Source organism: Pleurodeles waltl, chromosome 9 (assembly GCF_031143425.1).
Source record: "Pleurodeles waltl isolate 20211129_DDA chromosome 9, aPleWal1.hap1.20221129, whole genome shotgun sequence".
NCBI lineage: Eukaryota > Metazoa > Chordata > Amphibia > Caudata > Salamandridae > Pleurodeles > Pleurodeles waltl.
In genome coordinates, this window is record NC_090448.1 from 1,097,433,762 (window position 1) to 1,097,450,768 (window position 17,007).

Here is a 17,007-nt window from a genome sequence, read left to right on the forward strand (position 1 = left end):
ACCCTGCTGTCAAGTCAAAGGTACTTAGAAATTTGGCAGCACCTAACTTATCAATGAGCTCATCAGCTCTTGGAATTGGATGGGCATCTGTCTTGGTGACAGAGTTGAGCCCTCTGTAGTCCACACAAAACCTCATCTCTTTCTTTCCATCTTTGGTGTGAGGTTTGGGGACTAAGACCACTGGGCTAGCCCAGGGGCTGTCAGAGCGCTCAATCACTCCCAATTCCAGCATCTTGTGGACTTCCATCTTGATGCTTTCCTTAACATGGTCAGACTGTCTGAAGATTTTGTTCTTGACAGGCATGCTGTCTCCTGTGTCCACATCATGGGTACACAGGTGTGTCTGACCAGGGGTTAGGGAGAAAAGCTCAGGAAACTGTTGTAGGACTCTCCTACAATCAGCCTGCTGTTGGCCAGAGAGGGTGTCTGAGTAGATCACTCCATCTACTGTGCCATCTTTTGGGTCTGATGACAGAAGGTCAGGGAGAGGTTCACTCTCTGCCTCCTGATCCTCATCTGTTACCATCAACAGATTCACATCAGCCCTGTCATGGAAGAGCTTAAGGCGGTTCACATGGATCACCCTCTTGGGGCTCCTGCTTGTGCCCAGGTCCACCAGGTAGGTGACCTGACTCTTCCTCTCTAGCACTGGGTAAGGGCCACTCCATTTGTCCTGGAGTGCCCTGGGAGCCACAGGCTCCAGAACCCAGACTTTCTGCCCTGGTTGGAACTCAACCAGTGCAGCCTTTTGGTCATACCAAAACTTCTGGAGTTGTTGGCTGGCCTCAAGGTTTTTGGTTGCCTTTTCCATGTACTCTGCCATTCTAGAGCGAAGGCCAAGTACATAGTCCACTATGTCCTGTTTAGGCTCATGGAGAGGTCTCTCCCAGCCTTCTTTAACAAGGGCAAGTGGTCCCCTTACAGGATGACCAAACAGAAGTTCAAAGGGTGAGAACCCTACTCCCTTCTGTGGTACCTCCCTGTAAGCGAAAAGCAGACATGGCAGGAGGACATCCCATCTCCTTTTGAGTTTTTCTGGGAGCCCCATGATCATGCCCTTTAATGTCTTGTTGAATCTCTCAACTAAGCCATTAGTTTGTGGATGGTAAGGTGTAGTGAATTTATAAGTCACTCCACACTCATTCCACATGTGCTTTAGGTATGCTGACATGAAGTTGGTACCTCTGTCAGACACCACCTCCTTAGGGAAACCCACTCTGGTAAAGATACCAATGAGGGCCTTGGCTACTGCAGGGGCAGTAGTCGACCTAAGGGGAATAGCTTCAGGATACCTGGTAGCATGATCCACTACTACCAGGATATACATATTTCCTGAGGCTGTGGGAGGTTCCAGTGGACCAACTATGTCCACACCCACTCTTTCAAAGGGCACCCCCACCACAGGAAGTGGAATGAGGGGGGCCTTTGGATGCCCACCTGTCTTACCACTGGCTTGACAGGTGGGGCAGGAGAGGCAAAACTCCTTAACCATGTTGGACATATTGGGCCAGTAGAAGTGGTTGACTAACCTCTCCCACGTCTTGGTTTGTCCCAAATGTCCAGCAAGGGGAATGTCATGGGCCAATGTTAGGATGAACTCTCTGAACAGCTGAGGCACTACCACTCTCCTAGTGGCACCAGGTTTGGGGTCTCTGGCCTCAGTGTACAGGAGCCCATCTTCCCAATAGACCCTATGTGTCCCATTTTTCTTGCCTTTGGACTCTTCAGCAGCTTGCTGCCTAAGGCCTTCAAGAGAGGGACAGGTTTCTTGTCCCTTACACAGCTCCTCCCTTGAGGGTCCCCCTGGGCCTAAGAGCTCAACCTGATAAGGTTCAAGCTCCAAAGGCTCAGTTCCCTCAGAGGGCAGAACTTCTTCCTGAGAAGAGAGGTTCCCTTTCTTTTGCTGTGTTGCAGTTGGTTTCCCAACTGACTTTCCTGTTCTCTTGGTAGGCTGGGCCATTTTTCCAGACTCCAGCTCTACTTTTTCACCCTGTGCCTTGCATTGTGCTCTTGTTTTCACACACACCAGTTCAGGGATACCCAGCATTGCTGCATGGGTTTTTAGCTCTACCTCAGCCCATGCTGAGGACTCCAGGTCATTTCCAAGCAGACAGTCCACTGGGATATTTGAGGAGACCACCACCTGTTTCAGGCCATTGACCCCTCCCCATTCTAAAGTAACCATTGCCATGGGATGTACTTTTCTCTGATTGTCAGCGTTGGTGACTGTGTAAGTTTTTCCAGTCAGGTATTGGCCAGGGGAAACCAGTTTCTCTGTCACCATGGTGACACTGGCACCTGTATCCCTCAGGCCCTCTATTCTAGTCCCATTAATTAAGAGTTGCTGTCTGTATTTTTGCATGTTAGGCGGCCAGACAGCTAGTGTGGCTAAATCCACCCCACCCTCAGAAACTAGAGTAGCTTCAGTGTGGACCCTGATTTGCTCTGGGCACACTGTTGATCCCACTTGGAGACTAGCCATACCAGTGTTACCTGGATGGGAGTTTGGAGTGGAACCTTTCTTGGGACAGGCCTTGTCTCCAGTTTGGTGTCCATGCTGTTTACAGCTATGACACCAGGCCTTTTTGGGATCAAAGTTTTTACCCTTGTACCCATTGTTTTGTGAAGAGGCTCTGGGCCCACCCTCCTGTGCAGGTTTTTGGGGGCCTGTAGAAGACTCTTTACTATTTTTAGTTTTGGTTGTCTCATCACCCTTCTGCTGGGGAGTCTTTGTGACCCCTTTCTTTTGGTCACCCCCTGTTGAAGTCTTGGACACCCTTGTCTTGACCCAATGGTCCGCCTTCTTTCCCAATTCTTGGGGAGAAATTGGTCCTAGGTCTACCAGATGCTGATGCAGTTTATCATTGAAACAATTACTTAACAGGTGTTCCTTCACAAATAAATTGTACAGCCCATCATAATTACTTACACCACTGCCTTGAATCCAACCATCTAGTGTTTTCACTGAGTAGTCAACAAAGTCAACCCAGGTCTGGCTCGAGGATTTTTGAGCCCCCCTGAACCTAATCCTGTACTCCTCAGTGGAGAATCCAAAGCCCTCAATCAGGGTACCCTTCATGAGGTCATAAGATTCTGCATCTTGTCCAGAGAGTGTGAGGAGTCTATCCCTACACTTTCCTGTGAACATTTCCCAAAGGAGAGCACCCCAGTGAGATCTGTTCACTTTTCTGGTTACACAAGCCCTCTCAAAAGCTGTGAACCATTTGGTGATGTCATCACCATCTTCATATTTAGTTACAATCCCTTTGGGGATTTTCAACATGTCAGGAGAATCTCTGACCCTATTTATGTTGCTGCCACCATTGATGGGTCCTAGGCCCATCTCTTGTCTTTCCCTCTCTATGGCTAGGATCTGTCTTTCCAAAGCCAATCTTTTGGCCATCCTGGCTAACTGGATGTCCTCTTCACTGGAGTTATCCTCAGTGATTTCAGAGTTGTTGGTCCCTCCTGTGAGGGAACCAGCATCTCTGACTATTATTTGTGGAGTCAGGGCTTGAGAAGCCCTGCTCTCCCTAAGTAGGACTGGAGGGGGGGAATTTCCCTCCAAGTCACTATCTTCATCCTCTGAGTTGCCATCCTCAGAGGGGTTGGCCTTTTCAAACTCTGCCAAAAGCTCCTGGAGCTGTACTTTGGTAGGTTTGGGGCCCATTGCTATTTTCTTTAGTTTACAGAGTGACCTTAGCTCTCTCATCTGTAGATGGAGGTAAGGTGTGGTGTCGAGTTCCACCACATTCACATCTGTGCTAGACATTATGCTTCTAAAAGTTGGAATACTTTTTAAGAAACTAAAACTGGTTCTAGAATCTAATTCAAACTTTTACAAACTTTTAAACTCTAAAAGAAATGCTAAACAGGATCTAACACAAGGCCCTAGCAGGTCTTTTAAGAATTTAGAAAACTTTTCAAATTGCAAAAATCAATTTCTAATGACAATTTTGGAATTTGTCGTGTGATCAGGTATTGGCTGAGTAGTCCAGCAAATGCAAAGTCTTGTACCCCACCGCTGATCCACCAATGTAGGAAGTTGGCTCTGTATGTGCTATTTCAAAGTAAGGAATAGCATGCACAGAGTCCAAGGGTTCCCCTTAGAGGTAAAATAGTGGTAAAAAGTAGATAATACTAATGCTCTATTTTGTGGTAGTGTGGTCGAGCAGTAGGCTTATCCAAGGAGTAGTGTTAAGCATTTGTTGTACATACACATAGACAATAAATGAGGTACACACACTCAGAGACAAATCCAGCCAATAGGTTTTTATATAGAAAAATATCTTTTCTTAGTTTATTTTAAGAACCACAGGTTCAAATTCTACATGTAATAGCTCATTCGAAAGGTATTGCAGGTAAGTACTTTAGGAACTTCAAATCATCAAAATTGCATGTATACTTTTCAAGTTATTCACAAATAGCTGTTTTAAAAGTGGACACTTAGTGCAATTTTCACAGTTCCTAGGGGAGGTAAGTATTTGTTAGTTTTACCAGGTAAGTAAGACACTTACAGGGTTCAGTTCTTGGTCCAAGGTAGCCCACCGTTGGGGGTTCAGAGCAACCCCAAAGTCACCACACCAGCAGCTCAGGGCCGGTCAGGTGCAGAGTTCAAAGTGGTGCCCAAAACACATAGGCTAGAATGGAGAGAAGGGGGTGCCCCGGTTCCGGTCTGCTTGCAGGTAAGTACCCGCGTCTTTGGAGGGCAGACCAGGGGGGTTTTGTAGGGCACCGGGGGGGACACAAGTCCACACAGAAATTTCACCCTCAGCAGCGCGGGGGCGGCCGGGTGCAGTGTAGAAACAAGCGTCGGGTTTGTAATGGAAGTCAATGGGAGATCTAGGGATCTCTTCAGCGCTGCAGGCAGGCAAGGGGGGGGTTCCTCGGGGAAACCTCCACTTGGGCAAGGGAGAGGGACTCCTGGGGGTCACTCCTCCAGTGAAAGTCCGGTCCTTCAGGTCCTGGGGGCTGCGGGTGCAGGGTCTCTCCCAGGTGTCGGGACTTAGGATTCAAAGAGTCGCGGTCAGGGGAAGCCTCGGGATTCCCTCTGCAGGCGGCGCTGTGGGGGCTCAGGGGGGACAGGTTTTTGTACTCACAGTCTTAGAGTAGTCCTGGGGTCCCTCCTGAGGTGTTGGATCGCCACCAGCCGAGTCGGGGTCGCCGGGTGCAGTGTTGCAAGTCTCACGCCTTTTGCGGGGAGCTTGCAGGGTTCTTTAAAGCTGCTGGAAACAAAGTTGCAGCCTTTCTTGGAGCAGGTCCGCTGTCCTCGGGAGTTTCTTGTCTTTTCGAAGCAGGGGCAGTCCTCAGAGGATGTCGAGGTCGCTGGTCCCTTTGGAAGGCGTCGCTGGAGCAGGATCTTTGGAAGGCAGGAGACAGGCCGGTGAGTTTCTGGAGCCAAGGCAGTAGTCGTCTTCTGGTCTTCCTCTGCAGGGGTTTTCAGCTAGGCAGTCCTTCTTCTTGTAGTTGCAGGAATCTAATTTTCTAGGGTTCAGGGTAGCCCTTAAATACTAAATTTAAGGGCGTGTTTAGGTCTGGGGGGTTAGTAGCCAATGGCTACTAGCCCTGAGGGTGGGTACACCCTCTTTGTGCCTCCTCCCAAGGGGAGGGGGTCACAATCCTAACCCTATTGGGGGAATCCTCCATCTGCAAGATGGAGGATTTCTAAAAGTCAGAGTCACCTCAGCTCAGGACACCTTAGGGGCTGTCCTGACTGGCCAGTGACTCCTCCTTGTTGCTTTCTTTGTTCCCTCCAGCCTTGCCGCCAAAAGTGGGGGCCGTGGCCGGAGGGGGCGGGCAACTCCACTAAGCTGGAGTGCCCTGCTGGGCTGTGACAAAGGGGTGAGCCTTTGAGGCTCACCGCCAGGTGTCACAGCTCCTGCCTGGGGGAGGTGTTAGCATCTCCACCCAGTGCAGGCTTTGTTACTGGCCTCAGAGTGACAAAGGCACTCTCCCCATGGGGCCAGCAACATGTCTCTGGTGTGGCAGGCTGCTGGAACTAGTCAGCCTACACAGACAGTCGGTTAAGTTTCAGGGGGCACCTCTAAGGTGCCCTCTGTGGTGTATTTTACAATAAAATGTACACTGGCATCAGTGTGCATTTATTGTGCTGAGAAGTTTGATACCAAACTTCCCAGTTTTCAGTGTAGCCATTATGGTGCTGTGGAGTTCGTGTTTGACAGACTCCCAGACCATATACTCTTATGGCTACCCTGCACTCACAATGTCTAAGGTTTTGTTTAGACACTGTAGGGGTACCATGCTCATGCACTGGTACCCTCACCTATGGTATAGTGCACCCTGCCTTAGGGCTGTAAGGCCTGCTAGAGGGGTGTCTTACCTATACTGCATAGGCAGTGAGAGGCTGGCATGGCACCCTGAGGGGAGTGCCATGTCGACTTACTCGTTTTGTCCTCACTAGCACACACAAGCTGGCAAGCAGTGTGTCTGTGCTGAGTGAGAGGTCTCCAGGGTGGCATAAGACATGCTGCATCCCTTAGAGACCTTCCTTGGCATCAGGGCCCTTGGTACTAGAAGTACCAGTTACAAGGGACTTATCTGGATGCCAGGGTCTGCCAATTGTGGATACAAAAGTACAGGTTAGGGAAAGAACACTGGTGCTGGGGCCTGGTTAGCAGGCCTCAGCACACTTTCAATTGTAAACATAGCATCAGCAAAGGCAAAAAGTCAGGGGGCAACCATGCCAAGGAGGCATTTCCTTACAAACCCTTTTCCCAGCTGCATCAAACTTGCGGCTCTCCTTATCTGGAGGTGGTGCGTCGCCTGATGTTTGCGAGTTGGCTCTTTTACGAGCTGCTCCTACGACTACTGAATCTGGTGTCAGTTGTGACGTAATAAAACCAGGGTCTGTGGGTGGTGCCTTGTATTTTTTCTCCACCCTTGGAGTTATTGCTCTGCATTTAACTGGCTCCTTAAAAATCTGTTTAGCGTGCCTTAGCATTCCTGGGAGCATAGGAAGGCTTTGATAATGGCTATGGGTGGAGGACAGGGTGTTAAAGAGGAAGTCATCCTCGATAGGCTCAGAATGTAGCGATACATTATGAAATTCGGCTGCCCTAACTACCACCTGTGCATATGCTGTACTGTCCTCAGGTGGTGAGGGTTTAGTTGGGTACGACTCTGGGCTATTGTCCGATACCGGAGCGTCATAGAGGTCCCATGCATCCTGATCATCTTGGCTCATGGTGGTATGAGCCGGTGATTGTGGTGGAGTCTCTGCCGGTGATACATGAGTTGACGGTGGATTTACCTTCTTTGCCACCTTTGCTTGTGGTTGCTTGTCTTGTTGCTGGAAGTCAAGTTTCCTTTTCCTCCTGATTGGGGGAAGAGTGCTGATCTTCCCTGTACCCTCTTGGATAAAGATACGCTTTTGCGTGTGATCTACTTCTGTTGTTTGTAATTCCTCCTCAAATCTGTGTCTTTTTAGTTGGGAGGACAGTGATTGTTCCTCTGAGTAGGAACTGGTTTTCGGTTCGCTTGCTGGGTGTTTTAGCACCGAAACCGTGTCTTTAGTCTTTTTCGGCTCCGACGAGATTTTTCTCTTTTTCGGTGTCGTGCCCTCTCTGTGCCGACCATCTTCGGTGCCGCTATCTCTGTGCCGAGCAGCTTCGGTGGCGCTGTCTCTGTGCCGAGCAGCTTCGGTGCCGCTATCTCGGTGTCGACCCTTTTCTGCACCACTCTCTCGGTCCCGAGATTGCTGAGTGCCTGTGTCTCGACCTGAGTCGGACGACCTCGGCACCGGCTCGCCCTTTTTCGGTGCCGATGGACGGTCACCTACTTTATAGGTTAAGCCATGGCCTGTTGGCAGTGGCGTCCCCTGGGCTTTGTCTGTCTTTTCGTGTGATTTTTGCTTCGACGTCTTACTCACGGTTGGTTGCTCTTCGACGTCGAATTCTTCGGAATCCGACTCGTGGATGGAGAAAGTTTCTTCCTCTTCCTCCTCCTCGAACCTTTGATGTCCTGTCGGCGTGGACGCCATCTGCAACCTCCTGGCTCTTCGGTCTCTGAGTGTTTTTCTCGACCGAAACGCGCGACAGGCCTCACACGTTTCCTCCTTGTGCTCGGGGGACAGGCACAAGTTGCAGACCAAATGTTGGTCCGTATAGGGATATTTATTGTGGCATTTAGGACAGAATCGGAATAGGGTCCGTTCCATCAGTCTCGATGTTGCACGCGGTCGTGCCGACCAGGCCCCGACGGGGGATCGAAAATACCCCGAAGGGCTACCGGAGCTCTTCAAGATTCGGTGTCGATTCTAATCTAACCCAATACCGAACGAAACAATACCGACGTATTTTCCCGAGATTCTGACTAACTTTCCGACCCGAAACACGGAGCGAAAAGGAACACGTCCGAACCCGATGGCGGAAAAAAAACAATCTAAGATGGAGTCGACGCCCATGCGCAATGGAACCAAAGTAGGAGGAGTCCCTCGGTCACGTGACTCGAAAAAAGACTTCTCCGAAGAAAAACAACTTGTAACACTCCGAGCCCAACACCACACGGCGGACTATGCACAGCATGTGTATTTGCAGCTACACATGCCACCGAACATAGCTTTTCCCAAATCTGAAAGTATTCTGAAAATGAACCCATCTTATGAGATTTCAAGGAGCAGATTTCAAAGAGACCTTCACACAAGACGTGTGGTAAAAATATGAATGATGTTGGCCTGTCATGGTGTGGTCATTAGTCTGGTTGGTTGGAGTTTGGTTCTTTTTAAAATGATGCGTCTAGGTTCATAAGCAACAGCGGTTATAGCTTAAATTAAAATGATACCCTCAAATTCCCATCTTGACTACTGGGAATGATTTATGAATGTGAATCTGAATCTATGAAAGATCCTCTCAGTTGCTGTGGTTAATGTATGGATGATGCAGATGTGTAAAATAGTGTTGCTCTCAGTACTGCCTGACCAATTAACACTTGTTGGCAAGCTAATAAGTCCACACAACAGTGCTTAGTGAATGAGTGTAGCGCTGACCATGCAGCTACCTTATAAACTGAATTGACCTCTCAGACAATACAAATGTCTCCACTAATTTTGAATGTTATAAAGTTTAGGGTCTTTGTTTCCCTCCCCTGAGTGGTTGGTTGAAAGCTTGTGTGGTCCAGGGTCCTTTTGCCCCCTTCTGATGAGATTTTGGAGGCGCCTCAGGTTTAGGAACTGATCTCAACTTGGACGTCAAAGTCTGTTTGGGCACAGGCTAGTATTTTGTCTCCAATTTGATTTTCAGAGTGGAGGAGACTTTCGGAGCCGACTGAGCTGGCTTCTAAAAAGTATGACGTTTTTTAATGAGCTGTACTCAGTTCCTAGAGTGACTTTTATACGCAAGCCAGACTTCTAACCCTGGAGCTGCCTTTTTCTCCTCTTCAGACATACTGGAGTGGTCTGACTGCTCTTAGTCAGGAATGGAGCCCTGAAGATCCTGGGTCTTCTTTCTTGTGATCATAGGCAATCTCTTCCTCCTACCTGAAGGTGTCTGGGGTCTCAAACATGTCTTCTCACTGCATGTTGCATGCCCACTGACACTCCCTTTGGTGTCAAAAGGTATTCTTCAATCTGAATGCCTGGCATGCTGAGAGCTTGCATTGTCATGGCTTGGAGAGAGACAGAGATTGCGGACCTGGTGTTGATCACTTCACAGGTACTTAGTGTGTGAGAGTACTATTGGAAAGGAGAACAATCCATTGCTCATGCTCATCCTCTGCAGTGAAATCACACAGAAAAAGATTTCAAGACCCAGAGTGTAATGGAGAACGACTGCAAAGTGAAAGTTTGACATTTGTTGCTGAAGATGGAAACTGGAAACCGAATAATAAGGCAATGACACCAAAATGATCTGACAATTACATACACAGCATGCCAAAACTCGGAGCCTACTCTGTGCACGTTTGAACCTGCTGGTGGAAAAAAAATTATTGGGGACATGGGGGGAGAACGAGAGAGAACACACTTATTTGAAAGGGGAAGAAAATCTCAGCCCACAAATCAAAAACTAAATATACATTTAAAACACATACTTTAAAAAAGAAAAGTGAGTTTGGTGGACTCTGTCTGAGAATATCAGTCGATACCACTGCACAGTAAGGCATGAGTGTTTAAGTCCTGTGTGGGTTACAACACATTGCAAACATTGTAATGCCAGCAGGGCAAAAGCATTCATTAAAAAGTCATATATTCAAAAGAAACTATTAATATCCACTCTGACGTTGAATTAAGTGAGATGGTCTGACCATTCTAAATTAGCCATGGAAACCAAATACAAAGCTGGACTAATTATTGGTTATCTTATCAAGATGTTTTACGATTTGATAAAGAGACATTAGTAGCAGACAAAAGATGAAACGATTCAGACCCCTACACTAATTTTTCTCAGTTTTATGTCATATTGAAGAAAATATCAACATATAGCAATCTTCAAATCAGCACTTACCACCAATGCCTTTTCAGACTCTTTAATATTCCATGACCGATTCCTCTGATTTATGTAACTGTGGAAGGAAAAATAAACTCAGTGAAAAAGGAGCAGACAGGAAGACAGTTGCAAGAAGGATGCTCTTTTTCAATTACGAATGTAAACCTTTTTCTTGGTTGGAGTATAAACACTGTCGCACTATGCTCAATGGATGAGATGTTTCTGATGTAGTCTGGTCAAACAGGCAAATTGACTAATTCAAAATAATACAAAAAAGTAACCCCTTAAATGTACAAGTACCTGAAGCTTTTACATTTTAACATTTCAAAACTAAGTTGATGTCAACTTAAGTAAAAGTTTATTTATTCCGCAGGGCTAAAAAATGTAAGCGCTTTATGTTTCATATTCTGCCTCCATGCTTCCTACTAATCCATAACTCACAATTAAGAAGTCTGTGTCCTGACTATAGCCTAACTGTCGAGCAAAAGCTGGAAAGCCCCCTTACAATCTCCCATCAAAACTGGTCTTTGCTGGGTCCTCACAAATATGGCTAAATGGGAGTTAGTCAGTGCAGAATTGTAAAGAAATATCTCCCTGTTGCAGTTACCCCCCACTTTTTGCCTGATACTGATGCTGACTTGACTGAGAAGTGTGCTGGGACCCTGCTAACCAGGCCCCAGCACCAGTGTTCTTTCACCTAAAATGTGCTTTTGATTCCACAATTGGCACACCCTGGCATCCAGGTAAGTCCCTTGTAACTGGTACCCCTGGTACCAAGGGCCCTGATGCCAGGGAAGGTCTCTAAGGGCTGCAGCATATCTTATGCCACCCTGGGGACCCCTCACTCAGCACAGACACACTGCTTGCCAGCTTGTGTGTGCTGATGAGAAGAAAACGAGTAAGTCGACATGGCACTCCCCTCAGGGTGCCATGCCAACCTCACACTGCCTATGCAGTATAGATAAGTCACCCCTCTAGTAGGCCTTACAGCCCTAAGGCAGGGTGCACTATACCATAGGTGAGGGCACCAGTGCATGAGCACTATGCCCCTACAGTGTCTAAGCAAAACCTTAGACATGGTAAGTGCAGGGTAGCCATAAGAGTATATGGTCTGGGAGTCTGTCAAAAACGAACTCCACAGCTCCATAATGGCTACACTGAATACTGGGAAGTTTGGTATCAAACTTCTCAGAATAATAAACCCACACTGATGCCAGTGTTGGATTTATTAAAAAATGCACACAGAGGGCATCTTAGAGATACCCCCTGTATTTTACCCAATTGTTCAGTGCAGGACTGACTGGTCTGTGCCAGCCTGCTGCTGAGAGACGAGTGTCTGACCTCATGCGGTGAGAGCCTTTGTGCTCTCTGAGGACAGAAACAAAGCCTGCTCTGGGTGGAGGTGCTTCACACCTCCCCCCTGCAGGAACTGTAACACCTAGCAGTGAGCTTCAAAGGCTCAAGCTTCGTGTTACAATGCCCCAGGGCACTCCAGCTAGTGGAGATGCCCGCCCCCTGGACACAGCCCCCACTTTTGGCGGCAAGTCCAGGAGAGATAATGAGAAAAACAAGGAGGAGTCACTGGCCAGTCAGGACAGCCCCTAAGGTGTCCTGAGCTGAGGTGACTGACTTTTAGAAATCCTCCATCTTGTAGAAGGAGGATTCCCCCAATAGGGATAGGAATGCGACCCCCTCCCCTTGGAAGAAGGCACAAAGAGGGTGTACCCACCCTCAGGGCTAGTAGCCATTGGCTACTAACCCCCCCAGACCTAAACACGCCCTTAAATTTTGTATTTAAGGGCTCCCCTGAACCTAAGAATTTAGATTCCTGAAACTACAAGAAGAAGAGGACTGCTGAGCTGAAGAACCCCTGCAGAGGAAGAACAGAAGACACCAACTGCTTTGGCCCCAGACTTACCGGCCTGTCTCCTGCCTTCCAAAGAAACCTGCTCCAGCGACGCTTTCCAAGGGACCAGCGACCTCTGAATCCTCGGAGGACTGCCCTGCTTCAAGAAAGACAAGAAACTCCCGAGGACAGCGGCACTGCTCCAAAAGAACTGCAACTTTGTTTCAAGGAGCAGATTTAAAGACCCCTGCAACACCCCGCAAGAAGCGTGAGACTTGCAACACTGCACCCGGCGACCCCGACTCGACTGGTGGAGAACCAACACCACAGGGAGGACCCTCCGGCGACTCCGAGTCCGTGAGTAACCAAAGTTGTCCCCCCTGAGCCCCCACAGCGACGCCTGCAGAGGGAATCCAGAGGCTCCCCCTGACCGCGACTGCCTGAACCTAAAGTCCCGACGGCTGGAAAAGACCCTGCACCCGCAGCCCCCAGCACCTGAAGGAACGGAACTTCTGTGCAGGAGTGACCTCTCCCTTGCCCAGGTGGTGGCTACCCCGAGGAGCCCCCCCCCCTTGCCTGCCTGCACCGCTGAAGAGACCCCTTGGTCTCTCATTGAAAACCATTGAAAACCCGACGCATGTTTGCACACTGCACCCGGCCGCCCCCGCGCTGCTGAGGGTGTACTTTTTTGTGCTGACTTGTGTCCCCCCCGGTGCCCTACAAAACCCCCCTGGTCTGCCCTCCGAAGACGCGGGTACTTACCTGCTGGCAGACTGGAACCGGGGCACCCCCTTCTCTCCATTGAAGCCTATGTGTTTTGGGCACCTCTTTGACCTTTGCACCTGACCGGCCCTGAGCTGCTGGTGTGATAACTTTGGGGTTGCTCTGAACCCCCAACGGTGGGCTACCTTGGACCCAAAACTGAAACCTGTAAGTGACTTACTTACCTGTTAAAACTAACATTACTTTACCTCCCCCAGGAACTGTGAAAATTGCACTGTGTCCACTTTTAAAACAGCTATTTGTGTTTTATGTAAAAAGTATACATGCTAATGTAATGATTCAAAGTTCCTAAAGTACTTACCTACAATACCTTTCAAATGAGATATTACATGTAGAATTTGAACCTGTGGTTCTTAAAATAAACTAAGAAAATATATTTTTCTATAACAAAACCTATTGGCTGGATTTGTCTCTGAGTGTGTGTTCCTCATTTATTGCCTGTGTGTATGTACAACAAATGCTTAACACTACTCCTTTGATAAGCCTACTGCTCGACCACACTACCACAAAATAGAGCATTAGTATTATCTCTTTTGCCACTATCTTACCTCTAAGGGGAACCCTTGGACTCTGTATGTACTATTTCAAAGTAAGGAATAGTATGCACAGAGCCAACTTCCTACAAGAATAAAAAGCCTGAAAAGCCCTTATGACATGTTCATCATACAAGGAAGCAATCCATCTACTTGTTTAGTTCTCTACAGGAGAAAGAGCTTAAATGACATCTATGATTGGAAACTAGTAACTTCCACTTCTCCATCATGGGGTCTTCTCCAATATCAATAAACAGTAGAAAAGAGGTAACAAGCTGAAAATATACTCTGCTTTTGAGGCGGCTTATTAACTCAGGTGTTACCAATAGATTGGATAAATGTCATTAGGGTACTTGCTTATGACTTACAGAACTAGTAGAAGAGGAGCAAAGATGTAAGCAAATAACATTACACAACCTATTTGCAGAGTGACTGATGCACATGATACCTGGAGGGGTACATTAGCATTTTCTTTTCCTACTTGCTCCAAACATGGTTACGTATAGTATTCACCCACTTGTAAAATAATCAGTAAAGAACACTTCTATTGGTCTGCCATTTGTGTGTCTCCTTTTGATTTTGGATCTCCGTGTCAAACAATTGTTGCCCACCAGTAGGAAATTATTTACCAGAAAATGGATGTTTTAGCTGTACACCAAATACCAGATCTGTTGTACCATCCTCAACAACTGAATCCAAATCCAAATAAATCTGAATCCAAAATATTAATACTTTGTTTACAATAACTTATGGAAGGCTTAAACAATACTTTAAGGTCATGAAAAATAACATGTTGTTGGGGTACCTTTTCAGTCCACTTGCCTTGAATTGTTAAGAATACCCTGTTGATCCTCAGCCCATCAGGGATGCATCTGCTGTAAAGGTCACAGTCAAGCACCTGCAGAAGATCTACCCAGCAGTAAATTGTGCTTGTTCTACCAGTGAAGACTGATTCAAGTCAGGTAATACAAAAACCTGAGCTTGCCAAGGTCACTCACCTGAGTACACTATTTATCCACACAATCCTGCAGAAGGCACACTTGTAAATATCAGCACATATGAACCTCCCACTTAAAGTGGTCGAGGGAATGAAAAGAAAAAGTGGGTCATCTACGAATGCATCCTCCCAAATTAATACCTTAACCACACACACATGGCAAATGCGGCGGAATGAGACTAAGAGGTCCTCAGTGACCTCTATGTGGGTATATACTCTATTGTTGAGGACCAAGTGTGCCCTGCAGGAAAGTGTCCCTTTTTGAAACGGTCACTCCCACTTTTTGCCTGGTATTCAATGCAATTTTTACTGAAAGTGCACTGGGTTCCTGCCAGCCAGTGTTCCCAGTGCCAGATCTCTATACCTAAAACAATACAATTGTTCCCCAGCTTGCAATACACTTGCCCCCCCCCCACTTACCTCTAAGTCCCTAGTAAATGGTTCCCCTGGGGCCCAGGGCATGGCTATCAAAGAAGGTCCCCAAAGGGCTGCATGTATTGCCCCACCGTCGGGGAACCCTCACCTAGCATATGCAGACTGCCACTGCAGGCTGCAAGTATTGGTGCAGCTAATAATGAAAACACAACATGCCCCTAAACACTAGATGCAATATATGTAAGTCACCCCTACAGTAGACCTTAAAGCCCTAAGGCAGGGTGCATTATATTGCATGTGAGGGCATATCCACAAGAGCAGATATGCCCATTTGCTGGACACTGGTCACTAAGAGTTGCCCAGGTACATGAATGCTTCACTGAAAATAGGAACGTTTGGTTTCAAACTTCTCATATGTATACATCATCAATGATACCAGTGATGGATTTATTAATAACTGCACCCAGAGGGCACCTTAGAGGTGCCCCCTGAAAACCTACCAACTACCCATGTGGGGGACTGACTAGTCTTAGCCAGCCTGCCACCACCAGACAAGATTCTGGTCCCCTAGGGGAGAGCCTTTGCTGTCAGAAACAAAGTCTGCTCTGGGCGAGGGGTTTACACACCCCAACAAACAAGATGAACTGTGAATCTGCATTTCAAGGCAGGGGGCTTCAAATAATCCTACCAGCCTTGGTATGCAGATCTGAATTCAGACAAAGGAGAGATGCCAACCTCCCTCCATTTGGCATCACTACAGGCAGGAAATTCAGAGAGGTGTGTCCACCCCTCAGGTCAGTCCCATCCCCAAGGTGAGTTGCCTGATGTGGACACCACATTTAGAAATCTGCCATCTTGGTTTTGACAGAAATAGGAACTCTGCGACAGGGTTATGCTCACTTCCCCACAGGAAGTGGCCCTACAGGGGGCATAGTGACCCCAGGGGTAAGAAGCCCAATGACTAGTACCATACACTCCCCTAGATGCCTCTACATTCAGTATTTAGGGGAGCCCCTGGCACCAGGAAATCAGATTCCTGCTGACCTACGAAGGACACTCAAGAGCCTCAAAAGCAAGGCCAGAGGAATAAGCACCTGACTTGGCCCCAGAGCTGCCCTGGTGTTCCTGCTGATTTGTGCCAAAGTTAACGCGTTCTGAAAGCTGCTGTGCCTCCGAAAGCCTGGGAGGCCTGCCTGCCTGCAACAAAGACCCAGGAACTCCTTGTGGAGTCCATGCATCTTGCAGGCACCCCAAGAGACCTGAGAGAACTCCGAAAAAACCTGACACCAGAAATTACCACCGCACCCGTGTAGACCAGCCCGTGTTGAAGTGGGCCAACGGTGCCAAAGTGGTCCCTCAGCCCTCCAAAGGCAAAGCTGTTAGAATTCATTTTGAATTGCTTCGTTTCTTTTACACGTGTAAGTTTGAGCTTTTGTTGTCTCTGAACGCACTGTCTATCACATATGTTATCTTATGTATATTTGTTTAGGTAAAATAAGCCTGGTTCCACGCCATGGGCTTGCAGCTGGTTTCTTTCCCTAACTGGGGCACTGTATTCATTATAATTGTGTGTTCAAATAACTAACTGACCTCGGCTGTGGTATTTTGGGGAGGGAAAGGCTGATATCTATACCTTTGAACAACGTAATCCTTTGAAGGGTCTCAAGAATGTGGGGAGTCAGGCAGCTGCAGAAGGGAGGCAAGGACAAGGCTGGGAATGGAACAAGTGTGTGGATACTGATTAACTCCTTAAAAATATCTGTATGACGTATATCATTAGTTACACATTTTATGTATCCTTTGATGTATGAGTATAAATATCACTGTTAAACGCTTTATGTCAGCACACTTTACTTCGGGCCTGGGATGCCAGTGGTAAACCTGTCCTCTTTGCTGCAGCAAAAATAAACAGACCTTTGGTCATTGATTTTTCACTCCGGCTCTCCGTGTCAAGCTCCTTTGTAAATGCATTTGTAAGTATCTGCAAATATGTGCATTTGACAATTTGGCGCCCGAACAGGGACCTTCCAGTGG

The 17,007-nt window shown here is 47.6% G+C and overlaps 1 protein-coding gene across 1 annotated transcript in view; it reads right to left on the reverse strand.

Moving 5' to 3' along the window:
- RTF1 (RTF1 homolog, Paf1/RNA polymerase II complex component) overlaps window positions 1-17,007 on the reverse strand; it is a 306,552-nt gene that overhangs the window by 87,280 nt on the left and 202,265 nt on the right. Inside the window, 1 exon segment of the mRNA XM_069208792.1 lies at window positions 10,458-10,515. Within this exon segment, the coding sequence (XP_069064893.1) occupies window positions 10,458-10,515 (58 nt within the window).